This window comes from Micromys minutus (genome assembly GCF_963924665.1).
Source record: "Micromys minutus genome assembly, chromosome: 21".
Classification (NCBI taxonomy): Eukaryota; Metazoa; Chordata; class Mammalia; order Rodentia; family Muridae; genus Micromys; species Micromys minutus.
In genome coordinates this window covers 35,248,461-35,275,771 of record NC_137956.1, presented here as the reverse complement: position 1 = coordinate 35,275,771, position 27,311 = coordinate 35,248,461, and the positions used below count along the sequence as shown (strand labels likewise).

The 27,311-nt window shown below is 40.8% G+C and overlaps 1 protein-coding gene across 4 annotated transcripts in view; it reads left to right on the top strand.

Moving 5' to 3' along the window:
• The first annotated feature begins 273 nt into the window (after positions 1 to 273).
• The window catches only part of DNAJC13 (DnaJ heat shock protein family (Hsp40) member C13), a 103,730-nt gene continuing 76,692 nt past the window's right edge, over positions 274 to 27,311 (top strand). For all 4 annotated transcript variants that reach the window (XR_013975467.1, XM_080934360.1, XM_080934359.1 and 1 more), the window contains exons 1-2: positions 274 to 405; positions 17,037 to 17,117. Coding sequence is in view for 3 of the 4 variants with exons in the window: in XM_080934360.1 (XP_080790486.1) it covers positions 17,050 to 17,117 (68 nt within the window). In the remaining variant the exon portion in view is untranslated. The remainder of the gene's footprint in view (positions 406 to 17,036; positions 17,118 to 27,311) is intronic.

The window sequence follows — 27,311 nt, the reverse complement described above, 5'->3', positions numbered from 1 at the left end:
CTTCCCGAGAGGCGGAACGGCGGGCGGCGCGCACACGGCGCTTCCCGGAAGACGGCGAATGGGCCGCAGAGGGAGGGAATAAAGTGCGCCCGAGGGCGGGGCACGAGGCGGAAGCGCTGAGGTCAGCTGATAGGGTCTCGTGACGGCCGGGGCGGCAGCCACGCACGCGCGTTGGTGTTCAGCGCTCGCAACCTGGTCGAAGATGGCGGCGTCCAGAGCGAGCCTCTGAGAGGCAGAGGGAGGAGCGGAGGGGTGGGGGCCGCGGCGCAGGAACCCGCGGCGACAGGCCCCGGCGGGGAAACGGAAAGCGAGAGGGGACGGGGCCGGCGGCGCCTCATCCCACTCAAGACGTGGAGCCGGCGGCGGGCGGAGCTCGGGCTGGAGCGCCTCCAGCCTCCTGCGAAGGTAAAGCCGCCTCCGGCTTTGGGTTTCTGCGATGCCGCTTCCCACCTTCGGGGACCCGGGGGCTCCGGGAAGAGACCACAGGGCCGGCGGCGTTAAGCTGTGACTCGAAGCTGCTAAAGCAGTGATCCTCCGCCCGTCGGTTCCTGCGCTCGGACCCTCCCCTCCCCCGGCTCTGAGTGACATTTGTCCGGGGCATTGCCCTGTCAGCCCCACCCCTCTCTCTGCCTGACAGTCTTTTCTCCCATCACTATTCCTGTCCCCCACTTCTCAACTCTCCCCGACTCGACTCCACACCTCCTTCCCCTGTGGGCTCCGCCCTCGGGATTCCCTCCTGGATGCCGGCGCCTCCGGTTTTCTTAGGTTAGCGGTCCTCCTTCCTTCCTCTGGGGTCCCGCGTAGACTTGCTTGGTTTTTTGTTTGTTTTGATTTTGGTTTTTTTCCCCCCTTCGTCTCAGTTTTGTTTCGATTTGATGAGAAAGAGGGAGCAGCTGCTCTTCTCTTCCTCCAGGTCCTTTATCAAACACCAAGTTTTTTCCCCAAGGCTTTTTTCCTTCATGCAAAGTAGCCTGGCCTGTTCAAAGTAGCCTGGCCTGTTCAAAGTAGCCTGGCCTGTTCACTGTTGCCCGTGCTGGACTGTGATTTCACTTCTGAACGCGGCTTTTGGTGTAGGTGAAGCTGCACTTGGACGCTCAATGAGTACACCTGCGTGCCCTCCCCCCCAAAAAAAAAACCCCTATTGTAAGATGCTAAATTAGCCACTCTTTGTGGAAGGATGATGTAAATAAACTCCCCCCCCCCCCCCAAGATAGAGATGAACTCCCAAAGGAGCGATTTCTCACTTCCGCGATCAGCTTTTCCCTTTTATTCTACTTTAGTTTTTTTGTTTCTAGTGTCTCGTTTAACTTAATTTAGCTTACTGCATAAACTGCTTTTAATTTTTCACACACAGTGTATGTAAAACAATGTTTAAGTTGCAATATCGCAAATGGTGGCTCTGGCTACTAATGCCACATTACATTCAGGGACTGCCAGTCCTCCTTGAGAAAACACTGAGTTTACATTTGTTTGAAAACGGGAAGTACAGCAAATTAAAGGAGAAAAAGGAGTCAGAGTTAAGAAACAGGGTTCTTCAGAGTCCTGGGCCAGTAATGAGCATTCGGATTCCCCCAAGAAGATATTCTTTTTTTTTTTTTTTTCCTAATGTGGTCTAAGTAGTTTAAGTCAGACTAGCAAGCCTAACTACAAACAAATCAAGTTCTTAATTTGTTCTTAAGGTAAAATTTACTAAAACATGAATGTCTTCAGTAAAAAAAAAAGCTATGCAGTGGTTGAAAGCATGAATTATTTGGTTACCCAGGTAGATGGTAATAATTTGTGTTTCTTAAACTTCGAAGAAAGGTTAATAGTGGAACCTAGTTCCCAATAAATACTAAAGTAGAGTTGAAATCAAAAGAGTAAGTTATACCTACATTGGCCCCATTCCCCAGCACTTGTAATTACAGGGGTGAGTCCGTTTCAGACTTTTCTGCTGCTTCTCTGAGGAAAGTGTAAACAAAGTTAGGTAGGTACATGGCAGCCCACTTTTGTTTGTTGCTAAGGCTTTGGTCTAATGTCTGGCAGGGGTTAAAGTGCAGTTTTTACTTCATTATGTTTGTTTTAGTTTTTATATATTAGGATACTTTTTTGCGCTTAAAAAGTTTGTATTTATTTTCTGTGTTTGAGGCCATGTGCATATAGCATGTGTGGAGGTCGGAGGAGTGCAATGTGTTCTTCATTAGTAGTTAGTTGTAATGGGTGTCTCCATCACGTGGGACAGGATTGAGCTCAGGTTGTTAGGTTCATCCGGAGGTTTAAAACCTTCTCCTCAGCCTTTTTATATAAAATAATTCTTAACATGCCCTTTGCTATCCTGAAATCATTTATACCATTTAGCTTTGATTCTAAGACTGAAAGCTTTGCTCTAACCTTTACAGCATAGGGGGTGTGTGTATGTAACCAATCAAACAAAAAACCTAGACTAACTTAAGTTTATCACTTCAGAGACAGCTTAGGACTGAGGACACAGAGCTCAGCTCAGACTTGAAGGAGGAGTTGGAGAGGGAGGGGTGAAAACCAGAGGAGGGGTTTCTACAGTGGTAAGAGTTCATCTAGAACAGCTAAGAAATGGATGAAAGCCAGTGTGCCAACTTAGAAGCTGTTTACACACTAATTTCACTGGGGATGCTCCTAGGAGACATGGAAAAAGCCTTGCTGAGTGTCTGCCATTCAGACCTGGTGGAGGGGAGCAGCTGAACTTTTAAGAAGGTTGAGAAATTACTCTGATTTTCTCTCTCCTTGGGATAACAAGGATTAATGTATGTGTGGGGCCATATTACCAGCATGACTGATAATAAAATATACTGAGTTTAGTGGAATATGGAGAAGGTAAGAATATAATGCTCAGAACAGAGACTGCATCCCCCAAAGCAAAAAGTCACACAGAGGGTTAGGCCAACATTTCTCTAGTTAAATCACCTCTCTCCACAGATACACATCATTTTGCAAAAGAATGAAGCCAGTGGTGCCCTGCAGTTAAATGTTACAAGAACCTCTATTCCTAATAAGGTTACTATAACCTCTGCACTTGACCTCACAAAGGAAAGGGATACTCATCTGGTCATGGGATTACTCACCTTAGTTTCCACTACTCTATACATGTCTGGCTTTCAGTGAAAAAAAAATGCAGATGAAAAGCTAAAAGGAGGAAATTCCTGAGAAAGCAGTTATAGCGACTCAGATTGATGGAGGTGGATGATGTTACCAGCAGGGAATACTCAAATGCCTGATGTGATGAATAATTTCAAAGTAGGCACTGAAGGAATGGAACAGAAGTGCTAGGAACAAGCACAGCAGAGATGCGGCATGCCCTTTGGCTTACCAGATGTGTGGCTTCAAGGAGAAAACAGCAGAGCTGTATGTACTGTCAGTCAAAGTTACCCATTCTGTTTCACTAAAACACTGGAGATATGGATGGAGAGGTAACTCAGTGAACTTGTGCTGGTGGAGACCTCAATTTGGCTCTCAGGACTCAGGCTAGGTTACAACCACCTGTAACCAGCTCTTTCTTCTGGTCTCCGTACCTACATCTGCTTGCAAATATCCCCACACGTACATTTAAAAACAACAAAAATAACATTTAAAAAGCGTTTGGGTAGCCAGGCCATGGTGGTGCACACCTTTAATCCCTACCTTTATTTCAAGGTGGAATGGTCAAAGCTCTATAAGAGTTCTAGTACATTTTGTATGTGTATGTATGTATGTATGCATGCACATATGTACACACAAGTATACTTATTTACATACAGACATCTATATTGTCTATAAGATATAGACAGAGATATATAGTATGCAAGAGCTCCTCTCTGAAAGATTAAAAATAAGAGGGAGAAAGATATACATGAAACCAAAAGATGACACATTAATAGACAAAACTCACTTTATGGAACATTGTGTTGATTATTACAGGCCAGTTCTCCACAAAAATAGACCTAGTTATAAAACATAAATCTAAAACATTTGTTGAGGACAGGAAAACACATATTGGAACTTTAGTATTTAAATAGGATACCAAAAATATTCATAAAGGAAAAAGTACAGTGTTGAAGTTAGACCTGGTTCTGCCTCCCAGCCCCGTGCCCCACCCCCCCAAAAAAAGACTCAGACTCAAAACATATTTACAGATACCTTGGCCATATATCTAGGCTCTTCTCTGACAGATATGACTTGAAATATCTTATTTATTCCAGCCTGCGTTCGGCCATGTGTCTAGTCACCTGTGCTCAGGCATCATGCATCCATCTCGTCACATCTTCCTGGGCAGATCTGCCTGGCTCTATCCCAGAATCCTTTCTCCTGAATGTCTCTCCTCTATTTCCTCCCTAATCCATAGGGTATAGGCTTTTTAATCGACAGGTGATTCATCCATACAGTACATAAGATATTCTCTCTATAATACAGATTTGGAAAAAAAAAAAGACACAAACATTGTATGTTAAGAAAAGAGCCACACCTCTCTGGTATATAAAGTCAAAAGGCACTCTGCGAGCTTTCCCAAAAGTCACTTTGCTATGTAAAATTGAATAAAAACAGGACTTTGATGAAAAATAGGTTAGGGCCACAGAACTGTGAGCTTTACAGTAACATCTAAAGCAGTGGGAACTTGGGAGTGGCACTGTTTGGCACGGATCCGTACTCCAGCATTTTGTTAGTTGCTTGTGGACATGAACATTGGAGGGAGTCACAGTGAAGTTTCTGTGAAGTTTTTGAAAGGAAATGAGATGGGGTGTGAAGTTCTGTGGTACACACATGGGTTGTAGCTCTTGGGTTTGTGACATTCGTGTACATGCTTTGAGAATTTCTTAGTAGCTGTTCAGCTGAGTACTTATCTATGTTTTACCTTATGTTTCCCAGAGATTTATGAAATAGCACATCAGTCAATGTGGAATTGGAATCATGCTCCTCCAAGTGTTCAGTATATGCCAGGCAGATTCTCTGCTTCCAAACTATAGCCCCAGCCCAGTGTGCCAGCCATATTGGAATAAGTTAGTAATAAATTATCAAAATGGCAGTGTGGCAGAACTGACTGTATGCGTTTCAATATACAAATAAGTATGGTCACACCACACTAAGCAACAACGTTGTCAGAGATATGCACTTTTGTATAGGATCAGTTTGTGACAGGAACATGGAAAGGTACAAATTTGTCATCTTGGTGACTTAAATACCACAAGTGGAATCATTGTTAGTATTGTTTTCCAAACTGAAGAAGGTAAGTATAATCTCTCACTTTATAGCAGCTCTAGTGCTGGGAAATTAAGCCCTGTAGAAGATATTTTGTTTCTTACATTTAAATTGGTTAAGTTGTGGGTAGTTTATTATGACTAGGCTTTCCCCTATGAGCACTTAGACATTGAGGACAGGTTTTCAACTTTGTGTGTGTCTGTGACTGTGAAGCAGTTGACTGGAAGTGCCTTAGAGGCCAGAAGAGAGTATTGGATCCCCTGGATTTGGAGCTTGGGGCAGTCGTGAATTCCTTGATACAGGTACATGAAGCTGAACTCAATCCAGACTTCTAGACCAGTAGTTCTCAATCTGGTCAAAAGGTCTTGACCATTTCGCAGGGGCCACTTAAGACCATCAGAAAACACAGATACTATGTTACCATTTATAACAGTAGCAAAATTAGAGTTATGGAGTAGCAAAGAAATAATTTATGGTTGCTGGGGGGGAAGGGTGAACAGTTTTAAAGGGTTGAAGCCTTAGGGAGGTTGAGAACCACTATTCTAGATTACCACTGAACCATTTCTCCAGCCACTAGTTCAAAATTTTAATCAATATCTTCAATACATTTCCTTCTGAGCAGTGTACTTCTGCTAAGTACGTGCCAGCTGCAATCCCTCTTATAGAAGCTGATTCATAGTCATGGGAATTCCCAAGTCACGGATACAGGGAATATTCTTTCAGCAACTAGCTGAAGCCAGGGTATGGTAATGGTCATGTTCATTGACTGAAGACACAATTACCTGTGAAGAGGTGCATTCAGTGTGGCATACTTACACTAATTTCCGTGTGCTCTTAACTTTATCAGCAGCCCATATACTGCCATATGGACTACTCATGAAATGTGATTTGTAAAACAGGGTCAGAAAGCAGTGGGTTTCCTTGTTTTGACTTTGGTAGATCACATCCCCTGAGTAGTAAGTAGCTCATGTATTTAACTGATGTCCTGGGTGAGGACTGGTTTGCGCCTGACTAACAGGTAGGAAAGAAAACACCGAACGCATTCTATAGTGATTATTCTAATGCTCTGCTTTTAACTATAGTTATCAGAACTTAAAGAACTACTCAGATTTTGCATGGAGCAGGCTTTCTCTAATAGATCTAAAATTCTATACCCACTTTATTGAAAGTTATACTTTTATAGGTGTTCCTTTGGAGTTTTTGCTGTGGAATTCCTCTCCCTCAAACTTGTAAGTCATGATTCAGAATATATTTTGAATATTTATCAAATTTTAGGGCAGATAAGCCACATTTCTCCCAGACCTTTAAGTCACTGACTTTTATTTTTTAAAGTGGAATATTCCTATTTTAAATTGTAATTTAAAGGAGCTGTGCAAGTTATAAACCCCTTGACAGAGGTAGAAATAATACAGACATTTCAGAAAGAACAAACTTAAAAATTGTTACTGTTGCTTAGTGTTGGGTGAAAGGAAATTTTTGCCACTTAAACACTGTGTTTTAGTAGTGTTTATTAGGTATGGGATACTAACTAAAACATAATTCAAACCGTGTTTGCTGCAGAATTAAGGAAATTAGAAATTAGCCCCTTTTGGAAAAAGGGAAAACAAGTTGAATCCTAGCCAGTAAAGCTCTCCATTGCCCACTAGGGCCTTCTTAGCATGGTAGAGCTAAACTTTAAAGTGCCTGCTAGCTGAGATAAAGAAGAGCTTTCTCATCTAGAGTGTGTTGTTCTTGCAAAATTAATATTCTCATTTGAGAAACAATGAATTAGAAACGGTCTGAAAAAAGTCTAAAAAGTATGTAGGAACTAGAATATAAATGATTAGCACAGATTTGAGAAGAATTGGGCACATTTCTGAAAAGATGGATATTTCAGATGAAAATTTTCAGTTTGGAGAGGGCAAAGTCACAATACATCTTACATGAAAATTTATTTTTTTTTAAATAATAGATACATTATCTAGAAATGAAGTGTTTTCTCAGATGGAACCAACATATGTCTGATTAAAATACAAGAGATAGATGCTTCAGTTGCAATCAACATATGCATGATTAGAACAGCTCTCCATCAGCTCCTTTATATTGCTGAGTAGGAAAGGCTATGAAATCAGCTGCTGTGGTGGGGTTGTGAGGTAGCTCAGCACAGCATGAGGTCCCAAGTTCAATACCCAGAACCTATTTTAAAAAGTCAGGTGTGGTAGCTCCTATAATCTCAATGCTGGAGACAAGTGGGTTCCTGGGCTTTCTCACAGAGCAGCTTAGAGTAACCTGTGGGTTTCAGGCCACTGAGAAACCCTGTCTCAATTTAAAAGGGAGGCAGTTTCTGAGTAATCTATGGAGATTGACCTTCGTCTCCCCACTTGTGTACCCACACACTATTAACTGCTTTCGCCACTACCTCCCCCAATGAGATTAACTTAGATTTGGGGTGTATTTTAACCCCTTTTATTTCATGAAGAAATTTCTAGTTATTTTGACTTTTTAAGAGGGAATGGGGCAGAACTAAGATTATTAATATTGATGTGGCAAATAATACAATAGCATACTGTAACTTCTGGACAGTTATTGGGGTATATGACTGTCTGTCAAACAAGACATTACTACTTGCTTCCCTATTATGTGACAGCATTTTTCTCTAGGGGTTTAAGCTCTTCAAGTCAAGGGGCGTGAAGTGAGGAATCCTGAAACCATAGCAATGCGTTTCTTGCTATTTTATGGTTATTGTAGGTAACATACATGTTACACATACTGATTGGTTCTTTCTGAAGAAAATACTTTAACTTGGACTTAGGCACACATTAAAACAAAACAAAAATGACCTGGGTGTAGTACTTATGTCCCAGCTGTAGGGATGACTGAGACTGGAGGATCACCTGATTCTAAGTTTGAAGGCAGCCTAGGAACTTAATGAGAGACCCTGACTAAACACAAGAACAGCAAAGCAAAACTGGGATTAAAGGTCACATGGCAAGTTTCCTGAGTACAGCAGCACATTTTATCTAAAACAGCTTAGATGTAGCCTTTTAATCTGGGTAAAAATTAATGTTGTTAGCCATTTTTTAACTTCTGTTTTCAAACTACTAAGCTAATTATAATTAATGCAAATTTCAAATCCAATTGTGAAAATTTGATTTTTAAGAAGCCAGTGTATGAGATTCTCCCTTTAGTTAGTTGCTACCTGAGTGGCAGTGGACACACTCATGAGACAAGCTGAAGTGTCACCTTTACAAGTTCGCTTCGGTGCTGTGGCTGTCTGCCATGTACGATGTGTTTGGTGGGAATGATGGCCACTCCACTGTAGGAAAGCTTACTCAGGAGAGTAAGGCAGACTCGAAGCTTCCCCTCAGCACACTGCATGTCTCACTCCAGCCATCTTGGTGAGCTTTGTATCAGACATTGTCATGTCTCCCTCCAGCTGATGCAGTTGATATCTTCCTGTCATTGCTTTATCACAGTTCTTTCTGTCCATCCATCAATACGTCCTAATTTTTGATGCATTTTAAAACAAACTCATACTTGCAGTTCATTACCTGAAAGTAAACTCTGTACTTACATTTCATAAACTCAGAATGAGGAAATTAGTCTCTTCCCGGATTATTTCAAATTGTCATATTTATATATTTATACAATATAATTTTTAATATAAATTTTTATACAAATATTTATATAAAATTTAAATATAAATATTTAAACATACATTTACATTTTCAATATAAATATTTATATAATAAAACTACTTTCAGATAGTTGTGTAAAATATATGATTTTAACAGGTGAAAAACCTTTTTACTCCTTTGTTCATTAATTGTAATTTTAATGTACGGAGTCATCATCCTTAGCTACTTAGTCCTTTGAGTTTATTTGACACAAGCCATGCACACGTTCTTAATTTTGCTGTACACGCAGCCTTTTCCACTCACTGTCTGCTTCAGGCTCCACCTGTGATGGTCGCTTCAGGGGCCTGATAAATGGACTCAGTTGTTTTGGTTTTTGTTGGTTTTTGTGTGTGTGCACGTGTGTGCGTGCATGCGCCTGCCTGTCTGTCTGTGTCTTTATCTGTGTGTGTCTGTGCCAGTCATTATCTTAGGACCATTCTAATTTTATTCATAGATGATTGTAAACAGGTGCCAACCTTACTGCCAGTAATAACTTAAAGTGCAAGATTGTTGTTCGAAATCGTGAAGCAGAGAATTCATAGAAAAGAGTGATTTCAGCCAAAACGCCATTAGAGTTGAACCTAGGGCATGCTGTGTCCTTGACAGTCCCAACCCTTTTTTATTTTGTATCAATTTTAGGGCAAGATCTTACTTTTATCTTTTACTTATTCAGACTCATTCTCCTGCCTCAGTATCCCAAGTTTCAGGCTTACAAGTACATACCACCATGTCTGCCAAGCCTGAATTTGCCCTTGGCATTTTAACCTTTATTACATTTCTATCCAAATAATTGCCTGAGATTATGCAAAAAGTTCTAGTAGTGTTATGCCCGGGTATATAGTGAAAAACATTGAAGCTAATCTGTCAGTCAGTGGAGACACCTCAGCGTAGTTTAATTACAGGGGACATACAGATAAACTCATCAAAGGCAAGTGTAAGACTTGATTTGAAATTCTTTTTTTTTTTTTTTAAGACTGCTTTCTTTATTTTATCTATATGAGTACACTGTAGCTGTCTTCAGACACACCAGAAGAGAAGAGGGCATCTGATCCCATTACAGATGGTTGTGAGCCACCATGTGGTTTTTGGGAATTGAACTCAGGACCTCTGGAAGAGCAGTCAGTGCTGCTCTTAACTGAGCCATCTCTCCAGCCCTGATATGAAATTCTTGAAGGAATGAATTTAGCTGATAGTTAGCAGATGGCCCGCCTAATGGGCAAAGGCTGACCAGACAGGCTCCCCTCCTACTGTTTGTCATCCTGTAAGCTGGGCAGTTATTTATAGCTCAAGCCTATAAATGACTCTTACCGATGCTGCTTGATGCTTCAGCCTCAAGTACCAGGAGCTCTGCAGTTTTCTTCATGAATAATAAATAATGATTGCTTAAATGTTTCCACCCATTAACTAATATTTAAACTCCTTAGAGCTTATTAAAAATAGAAAAGAGATAATTACTGGACATTAAATTTGTTCATGAAATTTCTTTTTTTCCCCTCAAAAGTTTACAAATGGTTAACTAAGAATTATGAATGCTGATTAAGTTAACAGAACAGTGTACTTTTGAAGTTAGAAATTCTGGGTGATACATATTGATTTCTTTATTGGGAATAAGGCTCCCAGACACCCAGCTGTGTTTTTCTTATGCTGACACACATCCACGTGATCCCTTTTCCATCTCACCTGGTCACTTCTCAGTGTGACTGTGGCTTTTGAAATTGATACGGCAGCAAAGCTCTTGATGGTTCCTTCAGTCTTTGGTGGAAGGTTTCTTCTCACCATAGGCTTAAGGATGATCCTTAGCGTACACTCTTCCTCTCCTTTCAGTGGAGGGAGCGTCCGCATTGCTAGCATTCTCTACTCCTGGGTGTCCAGTTCATTGTGAAGTAAGGGTTACCTGACAGCACACTGCCACATCACAGCAGGCAATCTGATAAGCAGAGGCTGGGTGACTAAAGTCCCCTGTATCGTGTACAGCATAAATTTGTAGGACAGAGAGAGTTAAAAGATCTCATCACATGACTGAGACAGTGCAGTTTAAAACTTGTGAATTGTTTGGTTCTGTAACTGACACAGCAGATAGGTTGAGTTGCTCTACATTGAATCACAGGAAGTTTGGAATTAATAAGAGGTAGAGGGAGAACCATACATACTCCTGCCCCTAATGCCTTAATGTACACAAGTGCTATTAGATACTTAGAAATAAAGGAGAAAATAGAAATGCACAAGAACTTGTGTACCTGGAGTGGTGTATTTAAAGCATGATAATTGATAATTAATATTCCTGAGTTTTTGTTCTAAGTATCCACGTTGTCTCCTTTAGTCCATACCACAGCCCTTTGGGACAGGTATTCATCCTGTTTTATAGATGGCTGTAACGCAGAGAAATTGACATTTGTTCAGAGTAGTTCAAGGTCACACAGCCATTGAGGGATAGCTACTTCATCTACCTTTGGCAGTACCTTGGTGGTAGATGTGTGCTGACGTGGTGCTTATGTTATGAACATGGACCTGCATGGGATCTGTGCCACAGCCGCCAAGGTTCTCAGATAAATCACCTGACCACAGTGCTCTGAGCAGCCCCAGACTTGCTGCCACTCAATTTCTGTGGTTTGATTGAAGTTTTTCTAACTTTCCCCTGGATAGAAAATAGTCAACACATCCTCTTCACCTCTTTTCTCTTTTTAAAAGCCTCGGCTGAGGTGATCTTCCTACCATTATATCTGAGTGAAGTGTCTGTATATTTCTGCTTTTAGTCAATTGGTATTACTGTATTTTGAGTTCTTTGTTTAGAAGTATGTTGATAGTCTGAAAGAGTTAATGCTATCTTCAGGCCACCTGTTATTCATTGGATAAAGTGTCTTTAAAAAGATTTTCCTGAGAGCATAAATAAACTTGAAAATTTAGAAAAGTTAAAGTCATCCTTCTTGTAGGCAGGTCCCAGCCTCAGACCAAAATATGGTTATTTTTTTCAAGGTTCAAGTTAAACTACTCTTTTTCTGAAATCTCCTTAAGAAGTACCTGACGTCATGCTCTGGTAGATTGCTGTCACATGCTTGTTTGGAATACTTTGAGGACAGTTCCAAGGGTAGCTAGTTTAGGTGGAAGAGCTTCATGGTTTGTATTCACAGGTGGTATAACAGCAGCTCTGGAGCCTCTGTCTTCTCTGTTTGAACTGGTACTTTGAAACGTTATTTCATACATGTGTTTGATTCTTTCCAGGTAAAGATAATACTTGAAGTAAGTTTTGAGTTACCCCAGGTATATGCTGTCAAATTATAACATGATTACATGGTGAAAATGGGTTTCCTGAGGATGAGGGGATTCAGGAAAGCTTGGATTGAGTGTATAGGATAAAGAGTTAAGAGACTGGGCCAGAGCCTGATCGATCCATGTAATTAGCTGTGTAACCTTAGGATGTAATTGAATTTCTCCAACTCTCATTTAGTTGTCAACAAAATGGGAGACATCAGGGCAACAGGATTTGATAAATGTGTGGTAGATGCTTAGTGTAATCACTAACAACTGGGTACTTGGTAAGGGCCACTTCGGAATGAATCTTAAGACATCACACTCTCCCTGGCTTTCAGATGTCCTTTAGTGGATATTATGATTCCATTTTGAAGCCGTGCAGAGACTGATATCAGCACTGAATTATGTTATTTATAAGTCGACTTGACTGTATGGGTCCCTGTCTCCTGCCTGCCTTCTTATTGCTCAAACATACTTACGTGAGCATAGCCTTTGGTGCCAAGAGCAGTTCCTGTTCATAAAGATCATCTTTGCTTTATTGGCTTTGAGGACAGTTCAGCAGCAGGAGCAGTTGCTCCCAGAATATTGCCCAGAGAATGTTGAGATGTTGTGAAATTAGTTATCAGATTTTAAGTTTTTTAGATTGATTTATTTTTATCTGTTTCTCTTTTTATTTGTGTGTCTGGTGCCTATGGAGGTCAGAGAGGACATTAGACCCTGAGGCTGGAGTTACAGATAGTTGTGAGCCATCTTGGGGTTCTGGGAATTGAACTTAGGTCCTCTACAGAAAACAGCTTAGGTTGCCCTCTGCAAGAACAGCCAGTACTCTAAACCTCTGAGCCATCTCTCTGGACCCAGCTAGAGGAATCAAGTACTTTTCTAGTCTGTTGCTCTTTTCTGCCAGCATGCTAATCTGCATTAGGAATGTAGTTTTCCTTTAACAAGCAATCCTGGTAGCTTTTGTTTTTATTTTTTATAGCACATGTTAGACCTGTCTTATCTGTCCTTGTCTCAAAAATCCTCCCCATGTGTTCTCACCCTTCCTGAAATTTCATTCCACTGCACAATATGGACCAGCCAATGTCAATGACACTCATTTTTTAGATGTTTAAGAGTTCATAAATCTCTGTTGTCATTAATTGCAAGATTATTTTGCCTTTGGTCTCTTGTAGATTTATTAGGGATCGTGTCTTTTACTCATGGCTCATACCCTAAGTTTTATGGGGTTAATAATTTAAATATTCTTCTTTTTTTTTTATTGGTTAGTTTTGAGATGGAGCTAGCTATGTGGTACTGGCTTACCTGGAAACTAGGTAGCCAGCCTGGTCTCATTATCCTCTAGTTTTGGGCACCCAAGTGCTGAGTTTCCAGTGTGCGCCTGTTATTAGGTCTTTAAGGGTTTTGTTCCGGTTTTTACTTTATACAAAAATGATACCAATTTCTCCTCAAACACATTTTTTTTTCCTTTTCAGTTTGTCCAAAATAGGGCTTTGTTATGGACTCAGACATTCTGTTAACCCGAACGCGGACCAAGAATCCAAACCTCATTCTTCAGTGTCAGCCATTTTCCTTTCTGTCCATCATTCTCCTTTATCATTCCAGTCTTTATCTGTAGTGTACTTAAGGGAAACTACCATATGTGTGGTCTAGGGCGGTTTTTATTTGTTTGTTTGTTTGTTTGAGTCCTTAGAGATAATATCTCAGTTTTTTTTTTCTTCAGCAAGTCAGGCATTAACTTCAGAGATTTGAGATTTTCCAGGAGACATCCCAATGGGGAGCCTGAAGGTATATTAGAATACAATGAAGCACCCATTGGGGAGTTACTCGTACCAGTGAGAATAATCCAGTAACGAAATTTCAGCTAGGCCAGATGTCCACGTCATCACCTGGACCCCTGAATGACTGCAAGAGCTTGGTGTGTGTCCAAAAGAGGGTGTGGCCACACAACAGTCAAAGTACTATCTTGTACCTCAGCTAGGAGGCTGGTCATAAGGACTGTGAGCATAGAACGCCAACTCATTAGCCCAAATAGGCTGGCCAGGCCCTATTTGGGAAATCAGGGCACTTCCTGCCAACTGGAGAAAAACCTTACCAATCTACAAGAATTTTTGCAGTCTGATAGCAGGAAAGGTAGAACTGTATGGTTGGTATGGGCCGGTCAGACTGAGTAACCCACGAGGCAGAAACTAGCCCTTGAGGTTTCTAGAAGTCTGTGAGTCCTGCAGCGGCGGGTGGCAGTGGTCTAGCTGTGGTGGCAGAAATCCACGTGGCAGCATCAGTGGCTGCAACAGCAGTGCTGTACTGTGGCAGGTGGGTCATGTCCCCGTGGCTAGTGTATTTAGCAGTGGCAGAGGCAGCTGTGGTGGAAGCATCAGTGGCGGAGGCAGCTGTGGCGGAGGCAACAGTGGCAGAGGCAGCTGTGGTGGTGGCAGCAGTGGCTGAGGCAGCTATGGTAAAGGCAGCTGTGGTGGTGGCAGCTGTAGTGGTGGCAGCTGTGGTCCATGTGTGATTCCCAGATTTCAGCACCAATCTGGAATCTGTGTTGGAATTGCTGCTCATACCAGACAAACCACAACAGGCCAGTACATTTCCATGTGAGAGGGGTTTATGGGGGGAGGGGGCAAAGGGGGTGATGAAGACAAAGGGGGAGGAGAGAGAAGGGGCGAAGGTCAGGAAGGGTCTATTATTTATTTGGGCAGTGACATAACCTCTGGAAGGTCAGGGTGGGAGGTGAGCCAGGTGGATGCTGGGAATACATGGTGATTGCCATGGCAACAGATGCGTGGTCCCTGTCCCCTTATGGGTGACATCACCATCATCACTGGATTTGGGAATGATCTGAAACTATAAAGCCAGTTCTTGATACCAACACTTGTACAGTGTGACTGTTTTGTGTCGGAGTCTCTTGTAGACTCCAGAGATATATTAGTGAACTAATGGGATTATTAAATAACAAACTAGACTTTAGACTATAAAGAGTACTGAGGGGAAAGCAGGGACTAAAGGAATAGGGAGTATAGAGAAGGGAGGGCGGGAGCAGTCCAGAACAGTGGTTAGAGGAAAGAGATGAAGCGTAAGATGTAGAGGGTCAAATCATTGGTGGTGTAAAACAAAGAGGAAGAGTAAAGACTCTTTGTCCCTGCACTATATACTCACAAAAATGAAAACATTCCCACAACAACTCACACGTGTCATAGTAGCATTGTGTATAATAACTAGAAGGTATAAACAACACCAGCGTCCCTCAGTGGATAAGTGAACAAAATACATATCCACACAGTAGAGCATTGCTTGGCAAGGCCCCTTATATAGGGAAAGGCCCCTTGTATAGGCCCCTTTTACTAGCAGAAAGTCTATTTCCCACTGCTGGTGCTGGGGACGAGGAGATCCAGGGTGTGCCTGTCAGTGGTATCTGTTTTGGTGTTTGTTTGAGTGATTGCCACTTGGAACTCACTGTAGATCCTCACACTTAGAGATCTCCTGTGTTCTAAGTGCTGAGAATACTGACTGCTTTTTTGTTGGGATGATGAGAAGGACTGTGAGTTGGTGATGGCCGTTCGAGGTTTGTGACTAGACTAACAGAATCCTATACTTAAGGGTGAATTCATGAATTTCAAAAAAGGAATTGCCATACATAAAGATGTAGAGCAAGCCTAAGCAAACTATAATTCCTGTTTGAATTATTTACATTTTGGTAAGTATCCTACAGTAATTTTTAATAAGGTCAGAGAGAAGGACCCACATCACAGCTGAGAAACCAGTCTCCACAGAACTTAGCTTTTGTATAAATAAATTGTGCTGTGTCTTCAAATATCACCAGCCTTCCGTGAGGAATTGCCTAGATACCGTCTTTCAAAGTTACCTGGATTCAGTTGTTGTTTCCATGCTCTATGGAATAAGTGGTTTCTGGGTTTGTGTGCTGTTAGATTACAATAAAATACAGCACTGTTGCCTTCTCAGTGCATGCACTGGATCACCACAGATCCAGTAACCCTAATCAGATGCTATAAACGTCTCTGAACTCTCAGCTTCATTCTCTTTATTGCTTTGATACAGTCTGGTTATAAACAGTTTATAACGATGCTTTGGTAATGCTATTCTTACATAGTTAGGAAATGGAATGCTATGCAGCCTTAAATATTTTCTCAATTTTAATTCTATGGGGAAAGGCACCTCCTTCTTTGGAGGTGTATGACACTCTTGTGGTGGGTTGTTTTGTTTTGACACATGGTCTCACTGTATACCTCTGGCTAACTTGGAACTCACAGAGATCTGCCAGTCTCAACTTCCTGAATGCTGAGATCAAAGGTTTGCACCACCATGTTCAGCTTGTTTGTTTGTTTTGAAAAGATGATTTTTCTAAATATAAGAAGGGAGGCCACAGTGCATGCTTTTAGATTCTAGAATGAAAGATAACCTTTTGAACAGTTTAGATTTATTATCATGGACATGTATTACTTTCCTAATTTAAAGAGTTCTTATTTGTAAATTCTTACTTAGGAAAAACTGCTCCCTAAAGTGCCAAGGATAGCAGTGTGGCCACCCTTAGCTGTGCAACAGAAACCATCTATAATTGGTTTGAGTTTGATAATTTTAGGTGCTCATCACATATCAAGGCACTGTCTGACGATTTAACAGTATTGAATGAAGTTTCTTTATCTGAAAACCTTCACTAGATTACTTGTACTCAGGATGTTGACCAAGGACACCTTTTGTTCTTGAGCAGCAAAGTCAGTGGGTCCAGGGAAAAAGAAATGTTTGGGAAGACAATCATTTGGGAAGACAAGATACAGTGCTGAACGTAGCATTGGGCAGTCCTGTGTCCTTAAACCTTACAGCAGTGCAGAGTTAGGGAACTGAGAAATGCTGTCCCTTGCTATGAGGGATTCAGGAAAAATTAAGACTGTATAACACTGTACTAAGGGAACCCACACCTCTGTCTTCCAGGTTTCAGCACAAAATGAACATAATTAGGGAAAATAAGGATCTGGCGTGTTTCTACACAACCAAGCACTCGTGGAGAGGAAAGTAAGTATTCTTTGCTTTTACTTTTCTGAACTCCATAAAGAATCCTTTCAGTCCAGTGTCAGTTCTTCAATGGTGAGCACAACCCAGCAGTGCTCTTGGGTTTTCTCCTCTGGAAAGCTATGTGCACATCTTAAATGCACATGCCATGCTGGAAATGCATTGCTGCCCCCTTTTCTTTTGATCTTTCTAGATTTTTCTTTTTAAAAAATTGAAAAGGAACAAGAGAAAGTCAAGGATTGTGAGCTTGGGTGTGGCTGTCATCCAGCATGTGCTACAGTGTTGTCAACTTCAGTGCCAGAGTCTGGCCTGGGAAGCAACCGTTTGCCTCTGCTGAAGTTTGGAGCTTTTAGAAACTGTATTTATTAAATTATTTGAATAAAATTTTTATTAGAACTTTTTTCTGGATGAAAATATTATCATTTCATGTTTATATTTATTTTAGATGTCCTTGGGTTCCCTCCCTATAGGATGATGGTAATTCATTCCTCATAGGTTATTATGAAGATTTAATGAGGTGATGTAGAATGAATGAAGGCTTTGAAATTATGCCTTAAGTACATTGATCTTCACTGACTGGAGCTCCTTGACTGTTAGGAAAGCAGCATAGTCTGCTCATTCTGAGACACATTGGCTAGTGAGTCTGAGTGTCTCACTTTAACAGTCAGGTGACTACAGACCACAGTTTTCCGAGGTGTGTCCTGAGTAAAATGCAGCAGGTGCACATAGCTTTTGTTCTTACTCCTCGATTTTTATGTTTTGGTTGATGGTGTTGTGGTCTCTTGGGTAGCCCAATGTTTGAACACTAGTGTTTCTGACTTACCTTAGCAAACTCACTAATTTTGAAAGATTTGATTGCGTGGACTTGTTTTCTGTTAATTTCTTGCTCTATGAACTTACATGCTAGGGAGCATAATTTCTACCCTGTAGAATATAGTGTATGTCTCCTCTCATAGTTTTGTTGAGCAAAGCTAGAGAAAATTGGTGTATAAAAGGTAGTGTGAATCTCATTCACCCATTTTAAAAATTATATTGTCTCTGATTGCTCAGCTGTAGAAATTGTTTACTTTAAATACAAATTCTATACTAGATAAGTAGTTGGCATGCATTGTTCCAGTTCTGAGGGACGCCTTCCAACTCCCCCGCTGCTGTTCTATAATGTATAGTTTTTAATTTTGATGAAACCCAGCTTGTCTCCTTTTCTGTCTCTTGTTCTTTTTGTCATTTATAAGAAGCTGTTGCTTAGTCTAAAGTTACAATGTTGGCACCCCCCCCCCCGTTTCCTTCTATGACTTTTATAACTTTAATTTTGAATTAATTTTATATGGTGTGCACTGAAGGAAGATCTACTGGTACCTGAATCACTCGTTGAAAAGAAAAGACCATTCTTTGCCCATTTAGTGTTTAACACCCTTGTCAAAAGTCATTTGACCATATGTGAATTCTCAATTTGATTCCATTGATTTGGATACCCATCTGTGATAAAGTCCCTAACATGTTAGTTTGATTTACTGTAGCTTGGTACCCTTTGAGACTGGGAGGGATGAGGCTGCAACTTCAGTATTGTGTTGATTATTCTCATTTCTTGTATTGTTGTATCAATTTTTCAGCAAGTGGCTGGGGTTTTAGTGGCGTGGTGCTGAGTGTCTGTCCGTTGGAGGGCTCCAGTCCTCGGCAGTGTTGATGCTTTTCCAGCCATGATCAGAAGACCTCCGCTTGCTTGGGGTTCCTTTCATCAGGGCTTTATCTTCAATCTCCTTTCCTCAGTTAGTGGTTTCAGTTTGCTGTGTGCATTGTGCAGCATGGAAATCCATTATACTTATTTTTTTTCTGACCAAGTTGAATCTGGGTTTAAATTATTCTTCAACACTCTTACCATTAAAAAATAAATAAATAAAAACTTGATTCAAAAATTCTATTTTTAGTTGCTTGTTGAACCTTTTCTCTAAAAATGTATTTAAAAACCACATTCTCTATGTGATTTTTTTTTCTATTCTTTGTTTCTTTTCTTATTTTTTCTTTCTCTTTTCTTTGTTAGAGTTGGGCTTGTTTTAGGAGATTTTAGACCCATACACATTGCTATCCAGCTCTGCCACCCAGGGAAATGTACTGATTGTGGCAGTCAAATGAACACATTCCTTTCCTTTCTCTTCACATGCCTCACTTAGAGATAACCTTCCAGATCAAGCCTCAGAGATGCCGTGTGACCCGTTTTTGTCCCTTTATGTTGTTCCCACTGTGCCTCACTTCCAGATGCTTCCTGCTTTTATCAGGAGAGGGTTGTTGGTTGTGATCATAGACTCCGGGGCTGGCAAAGCAGCTTTTCTCCTCTGCTTGCTGCTCCCACTTGGGACGTCCACACACAACTTAATTACATGTTTCTTCTGAGAGCAAGGAAGGAAAATTACAGGGAGTAAAAAGCACTTTTCTTCCATGAAAACAAGATTTCCTCTTTGGCTTAAGCAAGCTGCTTTAGGCCGGAAGGAAGGTACAGATGTTTAGCTAAAGTGGAAGTTCAGACTCACTGTGGAAAACTTCAAAGTGATATGTTGGGTTGTTTTCTAGATGGAGTTTACAAGTGCGGAGTGCTTAGGGAACACTCCACTGTTTGTGGTAGAGCAGGTGCTGTAAATGTGAGTGGGACTTTAGTATCCATCAGGATTTTAAGCACAGTACAGTAGGAAAATTGGCACTTGGTCTGTGAAATTCAGTGACAGATGCTCACATTAGAGATAGCCATATTGACTGACCCCAGAACAGTGTGGGTGGAGGGGGAGGGATGAGGAAAGTGAAGCTGGTAACTGGTTATTCTTTGTTCAGGACACGCTGGACAAGAGAGGAGACAGGTTTTCTTTGCTCCTCAGTGTTTATTTATACACCTGGCAGTTGTAAGGAGCAGAGGTCCTGAGGGGCTTATTTCTCTTGTATCCTAGCTTTGATGCTACTGGCCTCCGCCCCAGATGAGTCCATTCTGCACTCTCCCTGTGTTTTGTTGTAGAACTCCCTGTAACTGAGACCAGGCAATAGGAAATTTAGTATAAACTGGATCACATCTTTACAACAATCGTATACTTTACAGTGTACTGAATTTTGCACCATCTGATCTGAGAAAGACTCTGGCCACAGATCCTGACTCAGAACCTAAGGCCTTTAAAATGCTATGTTTCATGAGGTGCCCTTATAAGTGAGGAGGGCTCTTGCTGAGTTACTGGGGCAGAGATTGTAGTTTGTCTTAATCTGTTGTTTCTCTTCTGGGGAATACAGCTCCTGAGAATGAGCCCTCTTCGGTCCGGTGGATCTCTAGCAGAAACTGAGCGTCCTTGATGGTATAACCAGAATGAACGATCTGCACACTCCTTTTATTTGTGTGTGCACAATAGGAGTGTGTCAAGTTGTCATGCTCAGTAAAGGAATAGTTAAGGCATGGAATTATAATCACTTTGTTTTCTAGGAATTTTAAAATTCTCCTCCCAATTAATATTTATTTCTTTAGCAGAAAAAACCAGCAGCAGGAAGAGCTAGCAGTGGTTATTTGCTTACGTGGCAGGCACATAGGTTTAAAGTCCCTAACATGCAATATTTCTTCTAATTCTTATGTTATGTGGTAGATATATATGTTACCCACATTTTCAGATGGGGAAACTGTGACTTAGGGAGTTATCAGAAGGCTCGTGACTGATGAGTAGCCCAGGAAGTGTTTGAATGCAGGCAGTTGGACTGCAGAGTTGGTGGCTTCACTGTTGCACCTGGTGCCTCCTGTAATAGTGCTCTGTGGGAAGCAGAGGAAATCCTGACGGTGTGAAGTCTTGAGTGCATGTGTGCTGTCTATGTGAGCTTGCCATGCCGTGGTCCTAGCCCCAGACACATGGAGGAGGAATAGCAGTGCCTCCTTGGAGAACCCAGGGCAGTGTTGACAGAATGCAGAAACTGTCCAGCATGCCTCTCTACCCTGGGTATTCACAGTCTGAAGTCTTCTCTACAAAGACAGCTCTTGCCAAGAATATGTAAACCTGTCTCCTTGATCCATCTAGGTACCATAAAATTTTACCTCTTAACATCTGTATAAAAGGGCCACCACCTTGTCCAATTGCATCCAGTACCCACCTCTCTGTTCAACTTTGTACAATAAACTTGCTGAGCTTTCAGGTACTGAGGCTTCTCTCTATCAGAAAGCCCAGACCACCCAGCTCCCAGCTTTCTGTGTGTCTTGTGTATCTCTTCTTTATTCCTTCATCTCCCCAAGTGAGTTCCGAGTTCCTTGGGGTTGTGTAAGGACTTAGCAGTGCTCACTCCCACTCTTCTAACTTCAGAGCTCTCTAGTTCACTTGTCCTTAGTTTTATTATTAGATGGACTAATGTTTTGGTTCAGGTAACCGGAGTCTGTGGGATTTACTAATGAAAAAAAATCCTAGATTCTGCGAGAATACTGTAGATCTTGAGAAACTAGTGTTCAGGCCTATCCTAAGATGACTTGAGTGCTCAGTGTATAACAGGCAAAAACTTGCAGTGAAAGTCTCCCTGGGAGAAGAATTAGGCATGCTCTGTGTGAAGCTGAAAGATGGAAGGAACTTGGACCAAAACTGAAAATCGGAGTAAATACGTATTTGCTTACTTGAGAGGAACGATTGTCAGTATCTACAGAATGGGGAAATTACTGTACTTAGATGGAAGATGAGTTAGTTCCCTGCACCAGTAGTAGATAGCTGTAATTGGTACCTTTTAAAAATTAAATTTTATTTATTCACTTTACATTCCAATATCAATGTCTCCCCTCTTCTTCCAGTGCCCCCTTACACAGATCTTCCCCCCCATTCCACCTTCTCTTTCTCCTTTGCCAAGGTGGAGTCCCCCTCAGGGTGTCAGTCCCCTCCCTCCACATCAAGTCATGTTTGCCACCATTTTTATAGTAGGATGAAAGGTTATGTTGTAGATTATGTAGATTATGGGCCCCACTCTCATTGACATAAACTACTTTATTTTAACTATGAATAAGACTGCTTGTTTTTTGTTTGTTTTTTTTTTTTTTTTTTTTTTTTTTGAGGCCAGTGAAAGAAATATTTTAAGCTTTAGAAGTATACAAGGTTCCAGTAATGGCTCAGTGGTATAGGGCATACACTGTTTGTGCAGAAGATGGAAGTTTGATTCCCAGCACCATCTTGGGCAGCTCACAACCACCTCTCACTGTATCCAGGCAGTCTGATGCCACTTGTCTCCACAGATACCAGCGCTCATGTATATAAATCCACAACATACAAACCCACACAGAGACATGGGTTTGGACCTAGTTAAAAGAGATCTTTCTTTAAAAAGCAGTATTCACAGGTCAAAAGGTCTCAAGAGAGCTGTTATTTTATGACAAGTAACCTTTGCCATACTGATTCCCTAAGAAAGGAAAGTTGGGTTTTCTCTACTGTGACAAAACTAGATGCTGGGAGTTCTCTGCGTGGGGCAGTTTGACACTAAGTGACATCCAGTGTTTGTCTGCATCGACATAGACAATGGTTTGAGGAGATTAATACCCAGGCTGAAATGAGCTTCCTGATAGTGACTGGCAAAATTCTTGCCTCTCTGGAGGAAACGACCAACCGTCTTTTATATTTACTCTCAGGTCACTGACCCCAGGTCAGTGTCTCATCTTTGGTGATGTAAAACAGTGCCCTGCTCTGGTAGAGAAAGGAATAGAGAAATCATGTCATAATAGAAGTTGGTTTTGTTTGTTGCTTGGTTGGTTGGTTTGTTTGCTCTGAGATGGGTTCTCTGTGTGGCCCTGGGCTGTCCTGGAACTCACTCTATAGACCAGGCTGGCCTTGAACTCAGAGATCTGCCTGTCCATTCCTCCCAAGTGCTGGGATTAAGGTGTGTGCCACTACTGCCCAGATACTAAAGTTGTTTTGAAGTTGATAACAGTATTTATAAATATTAGAAGATTTAGGGATATTATAGCATTTTTATTTACAGAGGTTAAATTATACACAAATATGTTTTATGTAAGCGTATAAAGCTTTCCCTTTAAAAATCTAGGTATATGAAAAAAATTCTTTTATTTCTTGGCCATTAGTTTCCTGGTTTTTAATAGTATAACTAATGGGTAGCAGAAATTGTTTTTAAATAAGTTATTATGTTATATTAGTCCGTGAATTATAAAAACCAAATGTCTGTTCCCTTTAGGCATATAGTTATATAGTATATATTTTTAGTTCCCAAATAAAAAGAAAACAAGTGCCATAGATCAAGTCAGTAATGAGTATTAATTTTTCACTTGAGGGAAATATTTTTATATTCCTTTAACTTATGTTTATGGCATCATTTGTTGGGAATTGAACTCAGGACCTTTGGAAGAACAGTCACTGCTCTTAACCACTGAGCCATCTCTCCAGCCCAGGATTATATTTTTTTAGTCAGAATTTATGAATTAAGTTTAAATTACACATACAAGTCAGTTGCATTTATCCATGATAAGTTCTCAGTAGCTTCCTGTAACTCCTGCCTCCTTGAATAGGCATGGTGTAGACAGAGAATGCTTCCACCACACCAGAAAGTGCTTTTAAACAACTGAGCTCAGTTAAAGTTAATGCAGATGTTAGAAGGGGCTTGGTAAGGTAGGAAAGATGAGAAAAAGACCACATAGAAGTAAGCATTTTTAACTGATCTCAGATAAAGCACCTAGAAGCTAAATCTTGGGACATTTTTAGACCTATAATTGCAATTTTTTTCACTCACAAAATGAAATCAATTCTGTAGTTTTAGTGGTTGTTTTTATTCACATGGGGGGGGGGCGGGATTCATGTAGAGGTCCAAGGTTGATATCAGAAATCAGCTTCCAATTCTCTTTCATCTTAGTGAGGCAGGGTCTGGTCTCTCAGTCAGACCCAGACCAGGCTGTTAGGACTAGTCTCTCTAGCCAGCTCTGCAGATCCCTTGTCTTCCAGGACTGGACATACAGGCAGATTGCCATCTCCACCCAGTACTTGCTCACAAGGCAAGTGCTTAGCCACAGCCACCTCCCTGGCACTGCTGTCCTCTGGATTGCAGAGATTCTGATTTTTCACACCCAAAGGTGATTCTAGAAAATAGCTGTTTTGAATTATTTCTATTGAACATATGATTTCATTTTATATTTCAGGTCAAATATCAATTTTAGAAGCCACATATTTCTTTCTTTCAGTTCCCACTAATTGACTAATTCTTTGATGTTTTATGACTAGCTATGGGGATAAGTCCTTGCCCACTTCACCAGTCACCTGACTTCACCTTAGGGAGAGTATGTTGTTTGAAGAAAGTAATATTCTTTAGTTTCTTGTTCTAATTTAGACTTAACATTTTGGGGGAAAATTTAGTATAAATTTTATCCATGATAAAAAATTCACATACTATCATTTTCTTTTTGCCCATATGGGAATAACTTTGGCATTGTTATTATGTGGTGTGCTAATTAGAAAAAATGGACAATAAAGAAACAAATCTGTTACTATTTGTTTTTAATACCCATCAAGTTCAATTTGTGTTGTTCATATATTCTTGGATGTGTGCCCTTCATTGAAGTATGGTTGATTACCAGGGGCTATGCTCTTAAGGAAAACTGACTCATTTTCTTATCAGTGGTCTCTTTGGATGGGGATGGAGTGACTTGATGCCCCTCTCTGCTCTCCATATTGGTATGGCTTGAGCTTACACAGATCTTGTATATGTTACAATTGCTGTGAGTTTATATGTGGAGCTGACTGTTGAGTCTGCAAGACACCACCATTTCCTTGTAGCCATTCACTACCTTTGGCTCTTACATTCTTTCCACCCCCTATCCCACAATAATCCCAGAACCTTGGGAGAAGGGGCTTTGATATATACAAGTATCATTTGGGGCTGAACGCTCCAGTCTCCTGCTCTCAGCACCATAATCCATTGTGGGTTCTGTGTTAATCATCATCTTCTTCAAATAGATGCTTCTCTCATGAGGGTTGAGAGATGGCATTAATCTGTATGTGTAACATTTCATCGTTAAGAATCAGTTTATTAGGGCTGGAGAGATGGCTCAGTGGTTAGGAACACTGACTGCTCTTCCAGAGTTCAGTTCCCAACAACCACATGGTGGCTCACAACCATCTGTAATGGGATCAGATGCCCTCTTGTGTGTCTGAAGACAGCTACAGTGTATTCACATACATAAAATAAATAATAAAATAAATCTTAAAAAAAAAAAACCAATTTACTCTTTTGCCTGTTTAGTAGAATAGTAGTAGTAGTAGGTTCTCCTCTAGAGCCTATGACTTGTGAAATCTCAGGTTCTTGGTTTCATGTTGTGGAGTGGGTCTTAAATCCAGTTAGAAGGTAGTTGGGTTACTCCTGTGACAGTTGCGCTACTCTTGTGCCCGTGGGCATTTCTTGCCAGGCCACTCACTCACCGTGGCTCACACAGTCACAGCTAGGTAAGCGTGATGTTCACTGTTCCTCCTCTGTGGTGTATGCGGCACCTCTAAACACTTTGAAAGCTAGTCAGTAGTCATGAAACTTCTGGGTCAGTACCAGTTTGATATTTCCATGTTCTGTTGGCTCAAGTTCATAGTGTTTTTAGCAATAGGGCGTCACTGTCGGAACTCTAAATACTGTAGGCGATTTCAGTGCACTTCCTTTACTCTCTCTGATGAATGAACACAATGGGTTCCTCTTGTCTAGTAGTAGCTTTTGGTTAATGTACTGTCTCTTTTGAAAAAAGATTTTATTTTATGTGAAGGAATACTCTGTCTTTAGACACACCAGAAGAGGGCATCAGATCTCATTACAGATGGTTGTGAGCCACCATGTGGTTGCTGGGAATTGAACTCAGGACCTCTGGAAGAGCAGTCAGTGCTCTAACCACTGAGTCATCTCCAGCCTTTGTATACTTTTTAAAAAGTAAAAAGCAGTTAAAAGCAGAAAGACTTAGAGCTCTGGAAACTATTTGCTTTATTTTAGTGCCTATTTTTACAGTTCAAGTATTACTGAATATGAGTATTTTCAATAGTTATTAGTCATATAAAGAGGTTTATTTTTTCCTTCCTAGTTGAACTTTGTTTCTCTGAAACTACTTGGTTGTTACTCACTTTTGCTTTAAAAACAGGCCAGTGTCTCAGTGTTTCTTGTCAAGTTTCAGTATCAGAGTTAAGATGCTTCCATTACCCTTCACTTTTTAAAGAACCAGTGTTGCTGGGTCTCACTGGAGACTGCTGAGTCAGGGGTGGGGGCTTGGATGTTGTCCATCTTCACAGCTTCTGACGATCTTCTTTGCAGTGATTGTTCTTAATTTCGACATTTATTTGCATAGGCATGTAGAGGATTTTTTCCCCTTTATTCCATGTCTATGGCAGGGAAATTTTTTGTTCCTAGTTTTTTTTCCCTTACATTTCTTATACTAATGTGTCACTCATTGTAATGTTTTATATCTAAAGAGCTGTTTTTATTTTTAAATGTTTTTTTTCCTAGTTAAATTTCTGCTTTTATTGGCACAAGCTCCTCTTCATCAGTGTTATGATAATTGAAGTAGCTTTTCTTGTTTGGGTGTGTTATTTTCAGTAAAGGCAGTGAAGTGAGAAGTGAAAGCTGCTTCCTCTGTGTTTAAAGTTGCAGCTTAGAGACTCAACAGGTAGTTACTTAAGTAGGAATTAACGGCTCCTTATGTGTGGGCCAAGCAGTTGCTGGCCATACTTCCCTTCCTTCCCATCATGGCTTTGATAAAAGGATACTTTGAAAGAATTAGCCATTTACAGTGTTCTGTTTAAAGAGAAATGTCCTATTTAGAATTTTTTAGCATCCTGGCTTACCAACTTAGTCTGTGCTAACATCACTGTGCATTGGGCATTTGTTCTCTCTTTCTTTCTCTCTTCCTTTCTTTCTCTCAAAAATAAATGTAACTTTCCTTTGTTTCTATTTCATGTGCATTAGTGTTTTGCCTACACATATGTCTGTGTGAGCATGTTAGATCCCCTGGATTTGGAGTCACACAGACAGCTGTGAGCTGCCACATGGGTGCTAAGAAGTGAACCCGGATCCTAGGAATTAAACCTGGGTCCTCTGAAAGAGCAGCCAGTAGTACTCTTAACCACTGAGCCATCTCTCCAGCCCCAAGGTCATATTTTCTATGCAGGAATAATTAATAGTTCCTACTAAAATAAGTGGTGGATAGATTTTAATTCTGATAATATTTTAGGACATTAAATTTGAAAA